Below are 20,011 nucleotides of genomic sequence, written 5' to 3'. Positions count from 1 at the left end.
TCTCCCCAGCGCAAGGCCAAGGGTGGTCCACCCCCTCCCGACCCCTCGCGCCCGCCCTCGGGCCCCGGGAGATCCCGCCGCCATCCCGTCTTGCCTTGCGGTGGCAGCAGCGCGCGCTCCGCTAGCGGAGCAGGCGACGCTACCCGCTGCGCCGCCCGCCGCGCCCCCCGCGCGGTGCCTGCGCCGCCTGCCCACACCGCCACATGCCGCGCGCGGGCGGAAAAGAGCGCGCGCCTCTCCGGAAGCTGAGAGCGCTCCTCCCCTCGCACCATAGAGGGGCGCGGCTGGAACGGCTTCAGCCGCTCTGTTGCTGCTGTCGGTGGTGCAGGCGGACCGAGGGATCCGGGCCGGAGTGGTCGCTGTCTTCCTCCATACGCGATGGAGCTGGAGCAGGGCGAGAGCAGCGCAAGCTCCACAGGCACCACCGTTTAGGTTTGACCATTGACTCCTGGGTGTAATGATAGCGCTTGTCCAGTGCCGGCAACCCACAGCCCGCGGGTCTCGAAGGGCAGCGCCGGTAAACGCTTTAGCCAGCGTTTGCGCCGGAGCTCAACGCGTCCGAAAGATGCAGAATCCCAGATTTAACCGCAGTGTCAGGCTGGAAAGTTTTAAGTTCATTGGGAAGCAAACTCTCCCCTAGCCGGGAGGTCAGGGTGACCACGCCAGCAGCTGCCCGAGAGCGGGTCAGGGCCGAGCAAGGACCCTCACCCCTGCCCCACCAGACAGCTTGTGTTTTTCCAAACGTAGAAGGGTAGTACTGATGCTTAGAAGGGAAAACTAAATGATCCAAACCACTGAGGTTAAAAGTGCCGAGTATCCACCCCAGACAAAACAGAATTTGACCTTGGGAAACAGTTGAGCATTTGCTAGCACAAAGGCACAGCTGGGGAGTTAAACCAAGTTTTCCAGGTGTTGTCATCACCTCTGCGTATATATTAAAACACAACACTAGTATCTCTGTCACTCAAAATGCATGATGGACTCTTCTGTCTCTGACCTATCATAGAATCAACCAGGTTGGAAGAGACCTTCAAGTCCAACACTAGCAACAGCTTTTCCTCTCAAAACATTATCTATACACAAATTGAGAAAATAATTGTCTGCTTCTATTTTAAATGCCATAGAGTTTGGGGGTTTGTTTAATGCACACCATGTTACAGGATGAAGCAGCTTGGAGATAACAGAATTCAGAAGGAATTAAACATTCGGTATGTAAAAACCTCCAGTAACTTTCGGAACAACCTGTGTAAGCATGAATGGAAATATGTACTTTCTTCAATCTGATGAATACATAACATTTACTTCTCTCAGTCATGTAGTTACAGTGACATACTACATTATTTGAACTTAGCCCTGTCAACCAGCTGTACATATTTGCTTATTTTCTACATAAGATGCTACTGCAATAATTCTCTCCCTCCCAGCAGCTCTCACCCTCAAGAGTCACAGCAAACATTTTTGTAGAATTTACTATTAACTTTAATTTCTTCTTAGAGAAGACATTCCCACTTAAAGTAAACCATGTATATACTAACCCTCCTTTTGATACAATCCACATCTAAAGAGACAACAAGCATTTAAACCTTTTACAAAGTTACAAGTTATGGGGTTTTCCATGTTCCTTTAGTGGAATATAGGATGCTGTTGTGAGCTAGTTTTAAAGCTTAACCAGCAACAAAAAACTCCTGCAAAATCAAATCCTGTAACCACAGTTGAGTTCTTTGCAGCCTGGGCCGTGTTTTTAAACCAAGTGCATAGGACTGTCCTTTAAGCCTAAAGGAATTCTAGCTTTAGATGCAAATGTCAGTGTTCACACATCAGCAAGCAGTCCTAAATATGTACAAGTGCTTCCTTCTAATCAACAATATAAAAGTTATTGGAATGGACTTTGTGCTGCATTAAGCTACATCTGATAAGGATATCAGAAGACTTAAAATAGCGTTAAATAGTTGTTAATGTTTAACTGATAATAATTCAGTTGTCAGTTTCTATTTAGTGTTAGCCTTCCTTATTTAGAAGGCAAACAGACTGCATGAAATGGTGACTGGTTTACATTTTCAAAAAGAAAGGATCATAGCTAACAATAGTTACTGTTGCTCCACAGCAAGTACTTTTTATCTCATTGTTCATACACACCATACTAGTAACACCCCAGTGCTTCTCTAGAGTTAACATCCTCCTGTCTTAACTCCTGTATTTAATTTCTTAAACATACATACTGTTCAAAATTGTAAACATTAGAATCCCATGCAATTTTTCAGGCTTTTGCCTTTCACAATAAGAGTCTTCTCGTCTTGGTGTCACCTGGAAACACCATAACATGCAGCCTATGAGAAGAACACAACTGCTACAATTATACAACAGCTGACAACATTCTACACAACATTTTACACAACAACCATTAAGTACTGATATTGGATTTATGATTAATTAGACTGTAATCTACAGTGAATGCAAAGCCCTGGTCCATTCATTCTGCTAATTGATTGCAACACTAGATCAGAAAAAAAAAATCTGTTCATCACATTAAGTATGTGAATGGCTGCACTGTAAAGTTTTGGCTTAGTTTATGGCTGCTACTAATCATTCTACTTACTAAACATCCAATCTTATAAATCAATTTACAAGTGAAAATATGAGGAACCAGAAAAAGCAGTTCTCTCTGCTTAGAACAACTAAAATATTGTGAATGACGCTGAAACGGTGATCTGTAGGTTTTAAGGGAGGAGATTGTTTGGTTTGGTTGGGTTTTTTGGTTGTCTTTTTTTTTTTTTAATTAAGACCACTGTAACAACACAGAGGTGTCACATTGCACTTCCTGTAAAACCTGCAGTTAATAAAGAAATACCATTAAAACCCTTCAACTTCAGTGTTCATCTAATCTTGAAAAACTAAAAACATTTACAATATGTTTAAAAATTAGAAAATGCATTTAAAAAATACAGAAGTTATTCCAGTAATTTACAAGAGAACATTGAAAGACATGTCAAGAGTTCACAAGGAAGTACAGTTGTGCTCTTAGTAAAACATTTTCCTTAAATCTAACTCTAGTGTTCAAGGACGTGTGTCATGAAACCAACTGTACATTAAATTTTTAAGACTTATTCATGTTGCTAATGGTGGTTTCAAGCTCTTATTAATTCAAAACCAGAGGAACTCGTGAGGCATTTCTCACACAATCATTTTGGGTATCATTAACTTTAAAATAAACCTTTTCCCAGGTCCTATTTTGCAGTTACATCTAAACTTACAAAATCTCAAAATCCAAATCATTCCAAAATAATGGTGCAACTTTACAAGAGTCACTCTAAATTGTGTATTTACACTATTAAAAAATTCTACTAAATTTCCAACTTTGCATCAGTAGTTTAATATAGATATTTTAAAAGCACCCTTACAAACAAAAGTATTGCACTGGCATCATAAAATTCACAGTAAGTTTAACTTCCAGACCTTGGTAAAACAGTGCAAGAGCTTTTCATTGTGCAAGAGTTTTTTATCCATACATTCCCAGGTTATTAAAACTAAAAACATGTCTATGTTACACACTGCAGTGGCTTTTCTGTGAATCAGGTATGTTTCTTTTTTTAGTTTTTCCTTCTTAATCAATCTAATTTATCTTTTGAAATGATTAAAAGTACCCACAAAACACTGTCTATTCCAACACTGAAATAGGTGTGTTTGGCAGATACAGCTCTATGTGTCCATTTTATACACAGTCCACAACGGTTGCAGAGATTATTCCATAGTGAGAAAATCCTGTTGCATGGAGTGGGGAATTCTCTTTCCATAATTTGCAGCACTTCCTCCACTTTTCGAGGCAGTAACTTCGACAGTTGTGTCTTCAACAGATCTTGAAGATAATATATTAAGAAAAGGTTACTCCAAAATAGTCTTCAAACAAATATAAAACTCTTCATACAAACCCTAAACTGTTATTTTAAGTCAGTCTCAAAAGTACTTTCCCTCATGTTTAATAACCAGATGGGACCCAGATGAAAGATCAATCAGGTCAACATCTCATATCCAATGGAATCAAGCATGGATATCTCAACAAAGGCGTAAGAATACAGCATTCCAGTAATATCTCAAGATATTATCTCCACTGCCACTTACTGCCTCATGTCTTCGTGAACCAAATCTATTACCTTTGGACATTTTCTGTTTCTTTATCTGGCACACTTCCTTTACCCAGCATGTAGCAACTCATTGGTTCCTGCTTGGTCTTGGGAGAGGCATTTCCCATGTATCTTTTCCATACCAATTATGACTGCATAGACCTCTAAGGTATTTTATACTCTGCATCTCTTTACAGACTCATAGACCCCAATCTCCTTTAATATATTTAATTCCATATATTGAGAATCACCCTTTTCATTTTTTCTACATAATTTTTAAGATAGGAAATCAGAACAGCATGCAGTACTCCATAATAACTTTGGGAAGTTATTAAAAAAGTAAACACCATTTTCTAAGTACAGTTTTCTGTAACGAAACATTCTTATTGAGGCAACAGCTCATTTTTCCAAACACTTGCATTTTTTATATTAGGTGAAATATGAAGCTAACAGCTCAGGAAGCTCTTCTAGTGGCCAGTATGGCGTCAAAAGTTTTTGTTTTGTCAGTGGTGGTTGTGGTTTTCATTTTTTGTTTTGGGGGATCGTTTGTTGGTTGATTTGGTTGCTTGCATTGACTTGTTTGGAGTTTTTGTTAGTGGGTGTAGCTTTGGTTGGGTTTGGTGGTTTTCTGTAGGGTAGTGTTTTTTCCTCTCCTCTGTCTTGACAATATCTGCCCAAACATGTTTAACCCGTTTGGTTAAGTTCATAAATATCTCCAGATGGGGATAGGATTTGGACTATCAGTAAGGGATGATCTGTTTCAGACAGTTGTTTACGAGAAGATACAAAGTACATCATGCAAAGTTACATCAAAGGCGTCCCCGAATTGTCTTTGGAGGTGCAAATTGTTTGTTACCTTTTATTTTTACCATGAAAATTACAATCACAGAGTTCATTTTAAAACATGTAACAACTCTTACCCACTCCCTCTATCTTGGTTCCTTCCAAATTACACTTAGCAATGCAGTTGCACCAAAGTTTGTTGACTGTAGCATTAGAAGCTGCTGTGTACTTGGGAGAGCTTGTAATAAAAGCACTCTATACACCTGCTTCTTTAGTTAGTAATATTAAACCACACATTCTTTCTAACTACCATCAGTAAGATGTAAGATTTGAAATATGTAAAAATAATGGATAACTTTCACTACTAGAAGTTTATTACAGCAAAACACATCTATGCATGCATGCTGAAAGCAGGACCATCTAAAGACAGTGCATGATCTCACTGACCTCACTAGCTGTAACCATGAAAAAGGTTAGGCATAGACATTTAACAAATGCCATTTCTTCCCTGCAAATATGGAGCTCTTAAGTTTTAAATCCATTTCAGAAAAAAAAAAAAGTCTAAAAAGAGTAGAATTTTTAACAGCATAATTTCTAACTATACATATAGTTAATAATAAACTAAATAGCAGTAACAAATCTTCTAAAGCTGTACTGCTGCTGCTTATATTCCACCTACAAGATTTCTCTTAAGCAATAGTTATCTATATTACATCTCCCTACTATTAGAACTTTCTCCCAATAAAACTCTCTGGCTTTCATGAAGAAACTATTTCCACATGTCATTTTCTGTAAGCCAACGGTAGCTTCGAGATTTAGTTTCAAGGAGTAGCAGGGAAAGCTGATCTTGTACACAGTGAATCAGAACTCTAAGATGTACAGAATCCTTCACAGTACAAAACTGGTTTTACAGTTCCCTCAGAAATGGACTTTACATAGTGAACAGAAAGCTTGACTTTTTAACCCCCTTTTTAAGGCATTAAGCATGCATATCTTACTAAACATGCCATATTAATGAGCACACCAGGGATATTTTGAAAGGCTTCATCTTCAACGACATTTCAAAGCTGGACCTAGGCACTTTTCTTACCATGTTGGACAGTAGCACATCTTTTTCAAATGACTGAGGTTCAAGACAGGTAATTTAACTATTGGCTGTGTTTATGAATTTCAAAGTAGTAGCTATAACTATGCCCCAAAGTTAAATACAAGTCAACATTTCACCTGCTTTGTTGTTCTCCAAGAAGTATTTAATATTGATGAAAAGGGAGCTTCCTCTCACAAGAGCTCATACAGGTGGTAGCTAACGGCTGTTTCCTTACCCCCACTTACTTTTGGCCGTGTTTAGAGTTAGTCAGGATCAGTTCAGAAGAGCACACAGCTCCTGTGCCTGCACTCGGACAGACCTTGCAGTAAGCTCCCCTCACGACAACTCCATCGCGCTCATGCTGGCCTGTTCCGTTCTTAGACGTCTACAGGAAGTATCATCGCTGCCTAACCGAATTCGGGTCGCTTCTTTCACTCAGTGCCTATCAGCACCTCAGCTGAGAAAAATTCCCCGCAACTTTTTTTTTTTTTTTGGTAAATTTTTTTTTGTTTGGTTGGTTGTTGTTATTTATTTGTTGGTATTTGTTGGTTGGTGTTTTTGGTGTCAGCTGGGAACAAGCGAGCAACTTTTTCCTGAATCTCAGGTAGGAGCTTCTCAACTTGCAGACAAACTAAAAGTTCTCCCCGTCCCCAGCTTCCCTTCCGCTGACCCCCCCTTCCCTCCCCGAAAGCTGGAAGCTTGGCACGGCGGCGCGCCCCGGGATTGGCCTCTCCGCAGCCACGGGCAGCAGCCTCCCCTGTCTCACCTGCTGGAGTCGGTGGGGCGGCCCCGCGGGCCCCCGGCATACTGCAACTCTAGGTCGGCGGCGGTAGCGCGGGAACGCGAAGCGGGAGCGAAGGCTGAGGAGAGACGACGGCCGAGGCCGTGCACCAGATCCCGCAGCAGGCTGTCCCCGCGACCCTTGGGCGGTACCAGCCCCACGTCGTCGCGCAGCTCCTCCAGCGGCACCTCCAGGTTGCCCGCGTACCAGAAAACCCACCAAATGAGGCTGAGGAAAATGCCGATGCCGCCCGCGTAGATGAGCAGGTCAGAGAAGAACACGTCGGCGAACACACCGGCCAGTAACACAGCCAAACCCAACGCGTCGAAAGCCAGCGCCAGCCAGAAGGCGACCACGCAGCGACCCAGCCCGCCGGGGGCCGCCATAGCAGGGGAGCGGGGGGAGCGGCGGCAGCAGCGCCGCCACCGCTGCCTCAGGCAGCCCGCACCTGCGGGGACCGCCCGGGCCACGCCCCTCCATCGCACCTGCGCGGGGAACCACGCCCCTGGCAGAGAGGCTCTGGCCACACCCCAGAGACCGCTGAGGTGGAAGGCGGGAGCCGCCCAGCGGGGCTCCGCTCTTAATGGCACGGCGCAGGCACCCGTCTCGTCTTCAGTCGCTCTGGGGTGGCTGACCGGACACCTGGTTCCTGCAGCTGGCCTTTCCCTGCTAGCGGTGTTGAGTGACCCCTGAGAGGGCCTTCCCTCCTGCCTTTAACTCGTGGAGGCAGCTGGAGCTTCTTCCTGTTTTGCGCAATCCAAGAGAATAGGAGGAGCAGGTGTTGAGGATTGGTCCGTAGCGACTGCCGGTGTTTTTGGAGTTGAGGAATCCCTTGCCGAGTGATGGTGGCGGTTCGGGTGCGTACGAGACTGACAGAACTGGACCCGTTCAACTGCACCTGGCCAAGGCAGTATCACCTCACCTGCCTTACTTTGCTCAAGACACCCTACAGGGGAGGCACCCCAAAAAAGATGAACGTATGTGTTGTGGATCTCTACTCTTCCAAGAAGAGGCAGCTTTTGGTAGGCAGCAGATAGGCTACTTTGGGTACATGCTTGAGGAAGTTGAATACACCACTAGAAGAAACAACCTAGGTAAAAACAGCTTAAAAATTCATTACATTTCACTTGTTATCAGGTTGCTAACCTAAATATTTGTAGTAAGTTCAATAGGTATCAAGTTATTTTCATTATGTTGAGCAAATTAAGAAGAGGGTAGCAGTTATTTCGCATTTCAAATTGCATGTTAAATAGATTGCTGCTTGTGCTACGCATAGTTTTTGTTTCAGCCTTTGTCAGTTCCGTTACTAAAGCTATGCTTCAGGACGGTGTCACATATTTCTCAGCTTTTTTCTGGAACAGTCACCTGTCTGCCTTTTGACACTGAGTGCACCTAGTTTGAGTCAGGAAAAGTTAAAAGGTAAGAAACAGAGGAAATTAAGATCTTGAGTTTATTTGTTCCAGCTCATCAGTTAGAAGGAAACACAAATTAATCATTACAGACCTTGGTGAAAAATGTTCTTGGATTAAATTTTCTTAAGGTGTTTTACTTCATTAATATATTTGCCTACTAAAATGATACCACTGAATGACTATGTAAAATCTGTTACAACAAACAACATTCAAGCTGACTGTGGCCTGTGTGTTTTCTTGCGTGCTTGCTTTGGTGTTTTTGAAGACTTCTTGGCTGACTCTATTGATTTGCCAGTTTTAGGTGCTGCAAAAGACTTTGCTTCAGGCTTTTTGGGAGTCTTTTTAAGCTCTTTCCCTTTTATTGCTTCCTTTGGCATGCTGGGCTGCTTGGCTTTTTTCTGTTTTGGTGATGGCTGGAGGTCAACATACTCTTCTGTAACTTTATGTTTTGGTTTTGGAGTCTCCAGAGCCTGAGGTTGTTTTTTTCTCTTACCAAGGGGTGATTTAGTTTTTTTGCTCAGTTTTCCTGCACTTGATTTCATTTTCTGTATTTAAGACAAAAAAAAAAAATTACCCATCTACTTAAGAAACAGCCTTACTGCTTTTCAAGTGTAAGTAAGAGGGATCAATGAAAACCATTATCAATGACAAATGCTTTCTGTGCCCCAGCCCAAATGATCTGTACACATTTCAGTCTTGAAGCAAAGAATTAAACACAGAAATAATGAAAAAAAAAAACAACAAAAGAGTAAAAAAGTAGGGATATAACATGCAAGGATCCTCTTAAGCCAGTGAATTACTGAGCTCTGCTGGCACAGCTTTAAACCAGAGTTCCAGACTTAATAGATTCAATACAGATCAACTTAATTGGAAGTCCATCTGTACACATGCAAAGTGACTGCCCTCTTCTCTGAGCACTAAGCCTAATATTCATTGGAGTTCATCACATATTCCTAAACTGCCCTCATGAAAGATGGCTACTGTCATCAGAACAACTCATAGAATCCAGCTCTAGCTATATCTATCTCAAGGATATGCTCCAATCACAAATGCAGTACAACTAGTTTGAATTTTTAAGTGTTACTGTTTTATTTATCCAACTGTCTTTCCTAGATGTTTGTTAAATGTGAGGGTATCATCAGTCTGTCCCTTTTGCAGACATGTTAATGACAATGTCTGCATCATCTCTAATACTGGCAGCAATAACTCCACATAGTACTTCATGCAAACTGTTAGCTCTCAATTTAGATTGTTAATGTTGCATACCTAGAGAATGTTGCTTAGAATCATAGAATTGTCAGGGTTGGAAGGGATTTCAAAGATTATGCACTTCCAACCCCCCTGCCAGGGGCAGGGACACCTCAGACTAGACCAAGTTGCAGAGCCCCATCCCGCCTGGCTTTAAAAACGTCCAGAGATGGGGCTTCCACCACCTCCCTGTGGGGCAACCTGTTCCAGTGCCTCACTACCCTCATGGTGAAGAACTTGTTTTTTCTCAGATTTTGCAGAATTAAAATAAAGACCTTTTTCAATAAATTCTGAACTTTTTCATGATTTACTTAAGTATTAAGCTGTTTCTCAATCGTTGACCCTTTCTTCTGACTTCAGGCTTGCTATTCAAGCTAGAAAAATTGCTGTTATTCAGAAAAATACATAAAAGGACAATAACCAGTGGCTTCCTTTGTCTCTAAGAGGGGAGAGCTAAAAAATACACCCTCCACCCAACCAACTACTTTGCCATACACTCAGCTCTTGCTTTAATGATATATTCACATAAAATCCAGTTCACTTGAAGTGTGTTTACAGACAGTTCCCTAAGGAACAATGAACAATTTAAACAATTCAGAACGTTTAGTTTTGACTGAAATGTGAGTCTCTCAAAATTATTAAACAATTACCTCCAGATGATCTAAGATGGTTGTTTGTATAGGCACCAGTTGTGGAATTTCTTCATCATCATGATCACCTGGTTCTTGGACTATTTCTTTTTCTTTTATCTCAAGGTCCTTGGTAGCAGCAGCTGCATTATTAATTTCAGCTGTTGATCTGACTTGACTTGACTTCATTTTTTTAGATGCCTTCTTGCTCTTGGGCCTCTTGTTCTTTCCTTCCTAGAATTAATTGGAAGTACATCTCAAATCCTCAAGACGTTTCTAAATGAATAATAATTGCTTTAATACGGTTAAAACCAGGACTTTGAGTACTGTTCAATAGACCTGGGCTGGTCAGGTGTATGCAAATATGAAAAAAATGCATTATTTTCAGAAGTTTAGTGTAAATAGCTCCTAAGCAAACAATAATAATGTCAAGATTACAGTCTTGTAAGTTCAATGTATGCTCCAAAGCTATTTTAGACAGAACATAATGAGCAGAACTCAGTACAATGGAACAGATGATTTTTTTTTTCAGAAAGTCAGTGAGCCCTTCCTGTGCAAATATAGGAACCTGTGAATGATTCATATGCCATTGATTAGCCAACAGATAATGGATGCATAGTTTCAATCCACATATATGTTAATGACTGTATTTTCAGAAGGCAAATATGAATAAACCATACAAGCAGAAGATAAAAAAAAATTAATCTCAGCTCCCTCAGTTCATAACTAGAAACACTTAACTCATTTCCCATTTGCTTCACAACCTATCAGGGAGCTTCCAGTTTTGTCAGTATTACTATTTGAAGCACTCAGAAGGACTTAACCCATGTGTAACCATAAATGCCTGGGCTTACCTGCTAACTTTTAAACCCATCGCATCAGACACTGATACATAAAAAGAATCCAAAGAACTAGTTGTTCCAGTTTGGCTTTATGGAAAGTTTGAAGCACTACTTTTTTTACCTTTACTTCTTTTTTTCTTGCAGGTGGCTGTCTGTCAAGCTCATCCAAGTTGGAGACATTTGCAGTAAAAATTGGAAGTGCAACTGATTTAAGTGTTTTGAGGTGAAGAATTTTGACATTTTTCCAATTCTGCAATAACAAAACCAGTATATTATGTAAAAATAACAAGGCTGGGTTAATGACCTGACTTGGCTTTAATGCAATTAATCAGCAGTACCTTTGGTAACTTCTTAGCAATCACCTCAGCTGCTGCAATGACATTATGTAGGATCTCATCAGCTTTCATTCCGGTGTGACCTATACGTGCTGTACTGAAACAAATGAAAAGTAGTATTTATTTTGGGGCAAAAGCATACTTGATGCTGGTTTTAGACATATCCAGAAATGAAAAGGGGCACTCATCTGCAGCTATCTTAACTTGCATAAAGGGTGGCTGGCTATTGCAGAAGCCTTTTGTAATAGAATAGGTTTACCTGTATTAACCTTTTTGTATTTGGCCTATTCTGCCAACTATATTTCTGCCTACTATTACTAAGCATATTACCAGTTTATATCCTTTTAGATGCAAAATAAGTGAAAAAAAGAGTGTTATATAAACAAGAGTATTTCGGAAGTAGTTCTAATTTATTTTGGCAATAATATTTTTCTAAGATTGCACCTGCTGTTTGACAGCAACCTAAAATTCCTCAGGTACAGGAAAATGAGACAAAAAGTAAAACTTTACAGTGAAAATTCTTAAGTAGAACTACTGATTTTTTTGAACAGATTAAGGTTCAAAATGGCCCACACGTGGAATGGTGACCCTTAACCTCTTTTATTCACATATCAGTGGAATAAAAGAACTCACTTAGAATTCCTACAATTGAGGTACAAGCATCCTGCGAGCAAAGTCATTAATCTACTCATACTTACTAACAGCACCCTTTGTTGGTAACTGGGAGCGTAGTCCCCTGGATATGTTTATTAATTTCCTTAGCGAGATTCTTGGCTTTCAGGTTTACAGATACAGGTGTCCTAGAAAAGAAAGGCAGATGATTAAAGCAAAATTAAAAAAAAAAAAAACAACACACAAAAAAACCCCACTCCAAACCCCAACCAACCAAAGCTTTACTAAGAAGAATGTAACCTTAAAGATAATGCAAAGTGGATATACAGAATTTAAAAACCTACTTCTTCCTTTCATAAAAGTGTTTTCCTAGATGCGAGGGCAAGAGCCTTCTGATGCGGTCATCAGACAGAAAGAGATCAAATCTGTTCAGGAGGCGACGCTTTGCTTCAAATAGTTTATACTCTTTTTTGAGAGTTTTGTATGAGATGATCTGTAATGCAAGTTATAGTTATAGTTTAGTCCCCACTGCTAAAAACAGAGCCTAGAATACCTCTTACAACTGTGCAGATTAACTTGTGTAACTGATAGTCTATCATGGAGCATTATTTTACAATGCTTAAGACTATCAATAGGAAAAGGATACAGTACTTTCTGTTTTAAGAGTCAAACATGGATCTCCTGCATAGTAACTGCAAATCACCAAAGAAAACTGAAGTACATTCTAGCATCTAAATCAAGGTTAAATACAACAAGACAAATATTTCATAGTGTTACTGCCAATAGTGTAAACAATCCAATCCAGCTGCAAAGAACTTAAATATTCTTTTGTTGTTTTTTCCAGTTGCTTAAACTAAATATTGAGCATTTGTCTAGAAATTAAATCTGACTGCTTGAAAGCCTATTTAAAAATGAAGAAATTATACTGAGTAAATATTGCAATTTAGAAAAATTTGAATAACCTGAAAAATCTTACTGGAAATTGTTAACTCAGAAACTTGATAGTAGAATATTAAGCAGCAGGAAAGAAAAGCTACTTTCCTTTTTGTTAGTATGAGAGGAAATAAATGACACTGTACTATACCATCATATCTCTCTCTTACCTGGTTAACACTCCGGATCCCATTCTGGATTAAAAGCTTCTTGTACAGATTTTCAGTCTGTTCCGCTGATAAATTTGGCTCATCCTTTGTGAAGAGGCAAACCTCAGCTGTTTCTGGTCGGATGCTGTGGGGCAGTGGTCTACAATGAGAACATGAGATGGACAGAGAACATGTGAAAGGAGAAGTTTATTTCAGAACCAGGTCTACACCAAGAGATCATTACCCTTTAACAAGCACTACCAAGAAGCTATGTATCCAGATTCTGTTCTTCATGAACTACTAAACATTCTCAGTTGAACCTGTGCTTTTTAAAGTGCAGAGAACTGTAAAAGTGCACCAGTCATATATAATGGCTCCGGTCAGACACACCACTGAACGCATCCATTCTGCCAGCAGCTGTTACCACACAGGTCCTGGGAGAAGGACCCCCTATTCTGTTTACATCATAGCTGCATCCACTCCTTAGACTAGTCTTTGCAGGGCTGTGTCTCAGATAAATAGATGTGAGCTTTCCCAATACAGCACTACTACAGTTTAAACTAAACCGTGGAATTTCATATTCAGGTTTTGGTATCACAAGAAAGACGAAGCCGTCTTGCTAATGATTTTGATGGTGGGTTAAAGACAGAAAAGAGACTGATTTCCTGAGCTTCAGGATTGAAACGTACATACCTCCTAACTGGCGACCAACAAACCCATTACTCCCTGTGTGCACAAAGCAGGAACAGCCGAACTTTCCATTACAGCGGAAGTGGGGGCAGGCAAGTGCCAGCTCTTGTTCACGGAAGGGAGCTGCCAGGACAGAATCGTGGCAGCCAAATCCCTTAAGCTCACAATCAGCGCTGTGCTCTTTTCCAAGACACAGGACACAAGCGACCCCTGTAACCACACGGCCCGAGAGAATCTCTTACATTGTGATGACCTTCGCCACGCGCGGTACCTTCCAGACCGTCACCAGGAGGTGGACGTTCTCGCTCTCGTTGAGGAGCAGCGCCTTCCCCTTGGCCTTACTTCTGGCGAACGCCAGGAGAGCCTCCACCGCCTTCTTTACCTGCAACGGCACAGCAGCCGCCGGAATTACGTTATGTTACAGCCCAGGCCGAGCCGGTCCAGCCGCGTTCCCACCGCCTCACAGTACCTGCCCCTGCTCCAGCTGCCCCGAACCCTTCGCCATGGCTCCGCCGCCGCCACCACGTGTGGCCACCACGCCTGCGCGCAGGCACCTCCGGGGCACGGCAGGGCACGTCCGGGGCGGGGCCGCGGACCCTGGTGTGCCTCCCCCGGAAGGGCCAGCCACTGCTCAGGCCGGTTTGTTCAGGGCTGTGTCGAGTCGCAGCCTTCAGGCAGGGAGATTGCGCCCCCTGTGTGGGAAACCTGTGCTTATGCAGCGCTGTCCTCACGGCCAGAAGGAATTTCGCCTGCTCACCTTGACGTCTTGGTGGTGCTGGCCACCTTGTCTCCAAGTAACACGTTTAGGTGGCTCATGTTACGCTTGCATTCGCTTCAGGGCCTTTGGATCAGAGCTGCTCCTCAACCAGTGCTGGTTTCTTTCCAAATAGAGATTTCCATTTGCCTTTGCTGAATATTAAAAGGTTTATGTTACCTCATCTCTCCAGCCCATGTAGGTCTCTGCATGAGTGCTACCCTCGAGGATATTAAGTCCCCAGGTTTGATGTCATCTGTAAGCTTAATGTGACTATGCTTCAGGACACTGATAAAGATGGGATGTGTCCTACGATAAATCCCAGCAGTACTGCATTTGTTACTGGCCTTCAGGTAGAGTACAAGCCATTATCTCTGTGCTGAAGCTTCCTTGTGTTCAGACAGTTTTTAGCCATTTCATTAGCCAGCCACCCAGACTGGTGGTAATGCTTAAGATACAAGAAGATTATGGGAGACTGTTGAAATCTGTGCTAAAGTTGAGATGCCATCCACTCTTTGCCCCTCTCTGCAAATCTCATTATTTTCTCATAGAAAGTTAACTAGGTTGGTTGGGATGTTTTACAGTTGGTCAAGCATCTCCTTCCAAAATTACTTGTTCCATTATTTTCCCAGGACCAAGTCAGTATCAGTGGTGTGTGGCTGTCTTGGATAAGAAGTATTTCAGCTTAATGCAGCATGCAATGCACATGAAGAGTGGTCTTTCAGCTTTGCAAGTTCACAAATTAGTAGTTATTCTTAGAAGGGAAACCAGGTTTGTTACTTTCACCACTGTTATTGCTAGACACAACATATTCTGCTGTAGACCTCAATTATACTTTGTTATTATGAACGCATATATTTTTCCTTAAACCATTTGTTGCAATTATTTAGATGCTAAGATTTAAAATGACGCGATTGCAAGCCATCCTACTTCATTACTTAAGAGGATGTTTCTATATAGCCTAATTTTATACTTTCTCCTAGCAAAAGGGATGTACAAGTAGAAATTGTTTCTGTGGAGGTAGGTCTAGCTTAGCTGCACCTCCGCCGCCGTAGAAAGGCGCTCCCATCGTCCTCCCGAAAGCGCCGGCGCAGGGCGGTGCCCCCCCTTGCCCCGGTAGCGTGGTCCGGCCCCGCCCCGGTTGAGAGCCGTTTCCGCCGCCGTCGGTGCTCTGCGACGGGGCGGAGAACCGGGGTGGGTCTGCTGGTGGCACGGGCACAGGACCGCCTGGGACTGAACCGAACTCGAGGTGTGGGAGTCTCCCGCTCCGCTCCGACTGGGAGCCAAACCAGGCAGGGTGCTTCCGGAGGGTTGCCTTTCGCCTCCGCTCGGCAGAAGGTGGTCTCCTTTTCCTTATCTGTGGCTGGAGCCGGATTCGTACCACTGATGTTCTGCGGCTGCCTCCCGCTCCCCTCCGATAGTAGAAAGGAGCTCCTAATGCCGAGCCCGGCGCAGCCGGGTAAGTCGCGTTGTTGTACCGGGTGGACCGGCGTCGAGACGCGACGGGTCGCGCATAGTTCCAGTTATTGCTCGGAAATGTCCCTTGGTTTAGTAAAGTCCTGGGGCGGTGGTGCCGTGGGGTTCCTGGGACGCGCGGTCTTCCGGGGAGCGGCGGGGACCGTGGGCACTCCCGGGACAGGAGCCGCTCGGCGCCGTCTCCTCTCGGGCTGGGTCGGCTCGGGACGCGGTGGAGCCCGCGAGTCGTTGGCAGAAGCATCTCTGATGGAAAGTCGCTCTTCTCGGGCCCTCCTTTGGGGATAACGTCAGGCAGAATGGGTGTAATTCCTAGAAACGGCCGTTCTGCGGGAAGCCCGGCCTGGTGGGAGCAGAGGAGCTTTCCTGCGGGAGCCGCTCGGCCCATGGTGGGGCTCATCCCGCGGAGCCCTGCAGGTCCTTCCCCGAGAGGGGTTTGCCGAGAAGCCTAGGGCCAGCTTAGGTTCCACTCTTACCCCAGGGGCTCAGAAAGCTCGGCTTGGTCTTGGCGTTGCGTGGCTTTGGCGCTGTTTCTCGGCACATCCAAATTTATCAGTTTCCATCGTTTCTCTCAGATTTAAATTAGGAAATACCTGAAGTTACCTTGCTGCCTGCAAACCACGATTTGCAGTTTGTCAAAGCTCCGGATCCCTCAGAGGCCCCAGTTCCGTGTTAGTGTGCCCCTTGCTGATTACTGCCATCTGGTATGGAAATCTTCTGGATCACAGAAACCTCGGTTTCAGTCATCAAAATGGATCATTTTCACCTTTTTTTTTAAAGGGGACCCCTCTACTGATTTTGAGAGGCACTTTTTGTGTTTGTAAGAGCTTTATCTAGATGTGCCCCTTTCCGGTGCAGAAATGAAGATATCATCTGTATGTTGTTGTACGGTGTTGCCTAAGAGACATTAATGATAAGCATCCTAGACCACATGAAGGAATTTGTGAAATTAGACTTTAAAATATTAGTAAAAGTACTCATTTAAAAATAATAAAAGAGAGTATCTTACTCCTTTAAAATTCTGAGGTTAAATTCCTTCTTTGTTCATACAGTGAGGTAGGAAACCTTTGTCTTAAAAGATAAAAAATGGAGAAAGCCTCTCCGCTAAAGAATGCATAATCCAAGGACCTGGGTTTTTGCCTTTCTGCTTGCCCAGTGCTTTCCCCCACAGCACCCTGGAGAGATCACATCCACACAGTGATGTGTTAGCTGAGTGGAGAAGGAGCATATTGGAGTGGATTGCCCTTCAGCTTGGGTGACAGGTTGACCAGAGTTGCCATCCTTAACTACTGGAACTTCGAAACACTTCCAGTCTCTAGTCACTTCAGGCTCACCCCTTACTTTCCTCGGATGTGTTTGGTTACTGGGTTTGCTGTGATTTTAGTATGTTACATACTTTAAGGTTGCTATTTCATTCTCTGTTACAAAGAAAAACTGCACACTAGCAGCCAGCAGGGTTGTTGCCATTTTATCATTTTCTCCCCTTGTGTTGGATCTGTTGTCAATTACTCATATTTAAAAATCCAAAGTTTGCAGCTCTGTGAGGACTGAGGTTGGCTCCATTTTCATCAGTGTGTGCAGATTCTTCTGTGGGGCAGTTCTGTTCTGCCGTCTGCTGATTTGCGTGTGCTGGTGTGACGCAGAATGCTCTGCCAAAAGTCTTAAGAGTTTCTTGGAACTCCAGTGATGCAACAGCATTACTTAATAATGGGCTGGAGAGCAAACGCTTCCTCTTGAGAATTACAGGAAAAAGGAGGAAAGGAAGGATTTTTTCTGAGCAGCAGCAAAGGCACTTGTGTTGTTTTTGAAACGTTTATTGCTGTGCTCAGCCATGTTTTGTTAGTTTACAAACTGTGAGAAGTCCCTCTCTTGGCTATGAGAAATTAATCTTTTGAGTACGTTCTTTATTACTAAGATAAGCAGTGAGCTGCCTCAGAGAGGTCACGAAAGAGTTTCAATCTGATCTTCTGTTTTCGCTAACAGTGGTGATATCTCTTAACCTCCAAGATTGAAATTTTTCGTGTTTAATTTCTAGATGCTTCTTTTAAAGAGAGCTCAGTAATACGCATGAGAAGGGAAGAAATAGTGTAATTAAATGTGACTTGTGATGAGTGCAGAAAGCTGGATTATGAGGTAATTGCCTTGGACGTGAACCTGACAAAGCGCGATGGAGCCCAACCATGAGTGAGGAGCTAGTACTAGCAAATGTAATGGAAAAATTCAGACTCCATTGCCACATTTCCCACTAGCTGGATTTATGTAGATACATTTATCAGTAAAAGGTGTGGTCTTATAAAATGAGTGGGGTTTTCTGTCTCTTACTCAACTGGGGAGGAGCCTGGATGTTGCCTACCTCATTTTATTCTATTTGAATATTTGACAGTAGATATTCAGCAGCTGGGCTTGGCGTTCTTGCCAGTTTCAGAGAGAAATTCTCTGAGGGGACATATCTTTGGCAGCGTGCCTTTGAGGCCGCATGTCCTTGCACGTAGCCAGCGCCCACAGATGAGCTACCAAAAGGTTGTTGAGTTTTGCCTAAGCTAATCACCTCCCTGCTTTGTATGACAGCTGAGCTGTTGATCCCTCACCAGCTCCCTTTGCCTTCTGTGCTGGTGAAACTCAAATTGGGTGAAAGAGTCAAGGGTTGTTCTACTGCTGTAGTTGGGATGGAGGGTATCGAACCACCATCAACAAATCCATTCCAGTGCTGTCTTTTGCTTCAGGAATTTTGCAGAAAGCCCTCCCTGCTGCAGTCAGCCACGCCAAACCGTGAAGGCTTGAAATCAAAGATCTCACCTGGGAGCTTTGGAGATGTGAGCAGAGCAACTGTGGGAAAGGAAGCAGCAACACTAGGCCCAGACTTGGAGATCAGAAAATACCAAGAGCAAGAGAGGACGGGACAGGAGGGTTGTTTATGAACAGGCAGCGTGTTGCAGAGCAAGGCCTGGCCCCCTTCACACCGAATGCAGATCCCTGCTTGCACCACGGTAGGTAGCGTGATTTTACCACACACGTTCCTTGTGACAGGAGAGATGGCAGCCACATCCAATCCAGAACGTTGTCTCCCACTAAGGGGCCACATTGCATCGGCAAATGAATCTTGAGCAAATAAGTTGTTTAAAACCCTTAAATAATTATTTAATCTGTTTTCAGTTTACCTTACGCAGCTTTACTATGCTTAGAGAATTCAATGCTGTTAAAGCTGCATAATTCCCCTTCTCCAGAGCTGTGATGGCTGGGTTTATGGATGGATGGGTTTGTGTTTCACCCCTTGCTGATGATCTCCTGTGGTAATGAATCTGTATCCTGTCAGAGCAATGCTCAGAGGCCGTTGCTATGAACCTTTTCAAGAGGATGATATGCTTATTATCTAGGGCACTCCTGGTGACAGGCCTTGGGGAGAACTTTTTAGTCAATAGATCAGGCACTTCATTCTTGATTTTTTTCAGTCAGTGGCATTACAGGGCTTTGGTGACATGTTTGTTGGTGATTTTGTTCTAGTTCTTGCTCCTTTAATATCTGGCATATTAGCAGCTTTGCTTTTGTAGAAGCTAAAAGAGTAGGTCCACTGCCAATGGCAGTTTAATATCCTCTGTAATTAAAATTTTGCAGAAAAGTCTCCTAGCTCATTTCTACTTATTCTCCCGCACTTCCCGTTGTTCCATGGGCAAGTTTTTGGTTGATCAGGCAGGACAGGGGATGTGGCTCTTAATGTCTGCCAGAGTGGAAGGAAGAACTACATACCTCAGTTGGGATGCTGGTATAAAGTTGCAATAATGTCTTCTGTTGGCAGAATTTCAGCACAAGTTCCTGAACCTGGCCAGTGTCAACAATGGCAAGGTGCTCATATGCTGCATCACATACCCTCTGGATCCTGTTCTTTTCATGTGCAACAAATGAAGGTGTGTTTGTCAATGTTTTAAATTATTATGCTGAAGTTTTTATCAACTGCGTTTTCCCATGACTGGTAGACAACACTGTTACCATTAATGAACTAACAAAAATGTGTGACTTCAAATACCAGAAATATCCCTATACTAGGAGAAATTCTTCACTTTTCTTTGGGCTTTTCTGTACCTTCTCAGTGCCTGAAACAGAGTGACTTCCAGTCTCTCCGGCTCTCTGTACACTTCCATAACAGTGTCAAGCATGAGCCAGAACAGGA

At 43.1% G+C, this 20,011-nt stretch overlaps 2 protein-coding genes across 2 annotated transcripts; both read right to left on the bottom strand.

Moving 5' to 3' along the window:
• Positions 1–526: 526 nt before the first annotated feature.
• LOC128974634 (transmembrane protein 238-like) lies at positions 527–7,155 on the bottom strand. The gene is made up of 3 exons (XM_054391305.1): positions 6,755–7,155; positions 1,536–1,558; positions 527–777 (listed from the first exon to the last, which is right to left on the bottom strand). Exons 1-3 carry the CDS (start codon positions 7,153–7,155, stop codon positions 527–529), a joined length of 675 nt encoding a protein of 224 aa, XP_054247280.1.
• Positions 7,156–8,275: 1,120 nt separating this feature from the next.
• Positions 8,276–14,124, bottom strand: RSL1D1 (ribosomal L1 domain containing 1). The gene is made up of 9 exons (XM_054391160.1): positions 14,089–14,124; positions 13,862–14,001; positions 12,951–13,089; positions 12,192–12,340; positions 11,934–12,035; positions 11,239–11,332; positions 11,028–11,150; positions 10,080–10,292; positions 8,276–8,726 (listed from the first exon to the last, which is right to left on the bottom strand). The coding sequence occupies exons 1-9, from the start codon at positions 14,122–14,124 to the stop codon at positions 8,391–8,393; spliced, it is 1,332 nt and encodes a 443-aa protein (XP_054247135.1). The 3' UTR covers positions 8,276–8,390.
• Positions 14,125–20,011: the final 5,887 nt, after the last annotated feature.

Source organism: Indicator indicator, chromosome 22, assembly GCF_027791375.1.
Source record: "Indicator indicator isolate 239-I01 chromosome 22, UM_Iind_1.1, whole genome shotgun sequence".
In the NCBI taxonomy this organism is placed as follows: Eukaryota; Metazoa; Chordata; class Aves; order Piciformes; family Indicatoridae; genus Indicator; species Indicator indicator.
The sequence above is the reverse complement of the archived record's forward strand: the minus strand, read 5'-3'. Positions and strand labels throughout refer to the sequence as shown.

Bases quoted from the DNA above. Each gene is read 5' to 3' on its own strand.
- LOC128974634 (XM_054391305.1), bottom strand. From the start codon at position 7,155: ATGGCGGCCCCCGGCGGGCTGGGTCGCTGCGTGGTCGCCTTCTGGCTG. The intron at 1,559-6,754 runs GTGAGACAGGGG...TTGTCTCTTTAG, and splicing joins CGCCCCACCGACTCCAGCAG to ATGTGGATTGTATCAAAAGG. The intron at 778-1,535 runs GTTAGTATATAC...TGGATCATTTAG, and splicing joins TGGATTGTATCAAAAGGAGG to TTTTCCCTTCTAAGCATCAG.
- RSL1D1 (XM_054391160.1), bottom strand. From the start codon at position 14,124: ATGGCGAAGGGTTCGGGGCAGCTGGAGCAGGGGCAG. The intron at 14,002-14,088 runs GTACTGTGAGGC...GTGCCGTTGCAG, and splicing joins GGCAGCTGGAGCAGGGGCAG to GTAAAGAAGGCGGTGGAGGC. The intron at 12,036-12,191 runs GTAGGTTTTTAA...TTTCTTTTCTAG, and splicing joins CACTTTTATGAAAGGAAGAA to GACACCTGTATCTGTAAACC.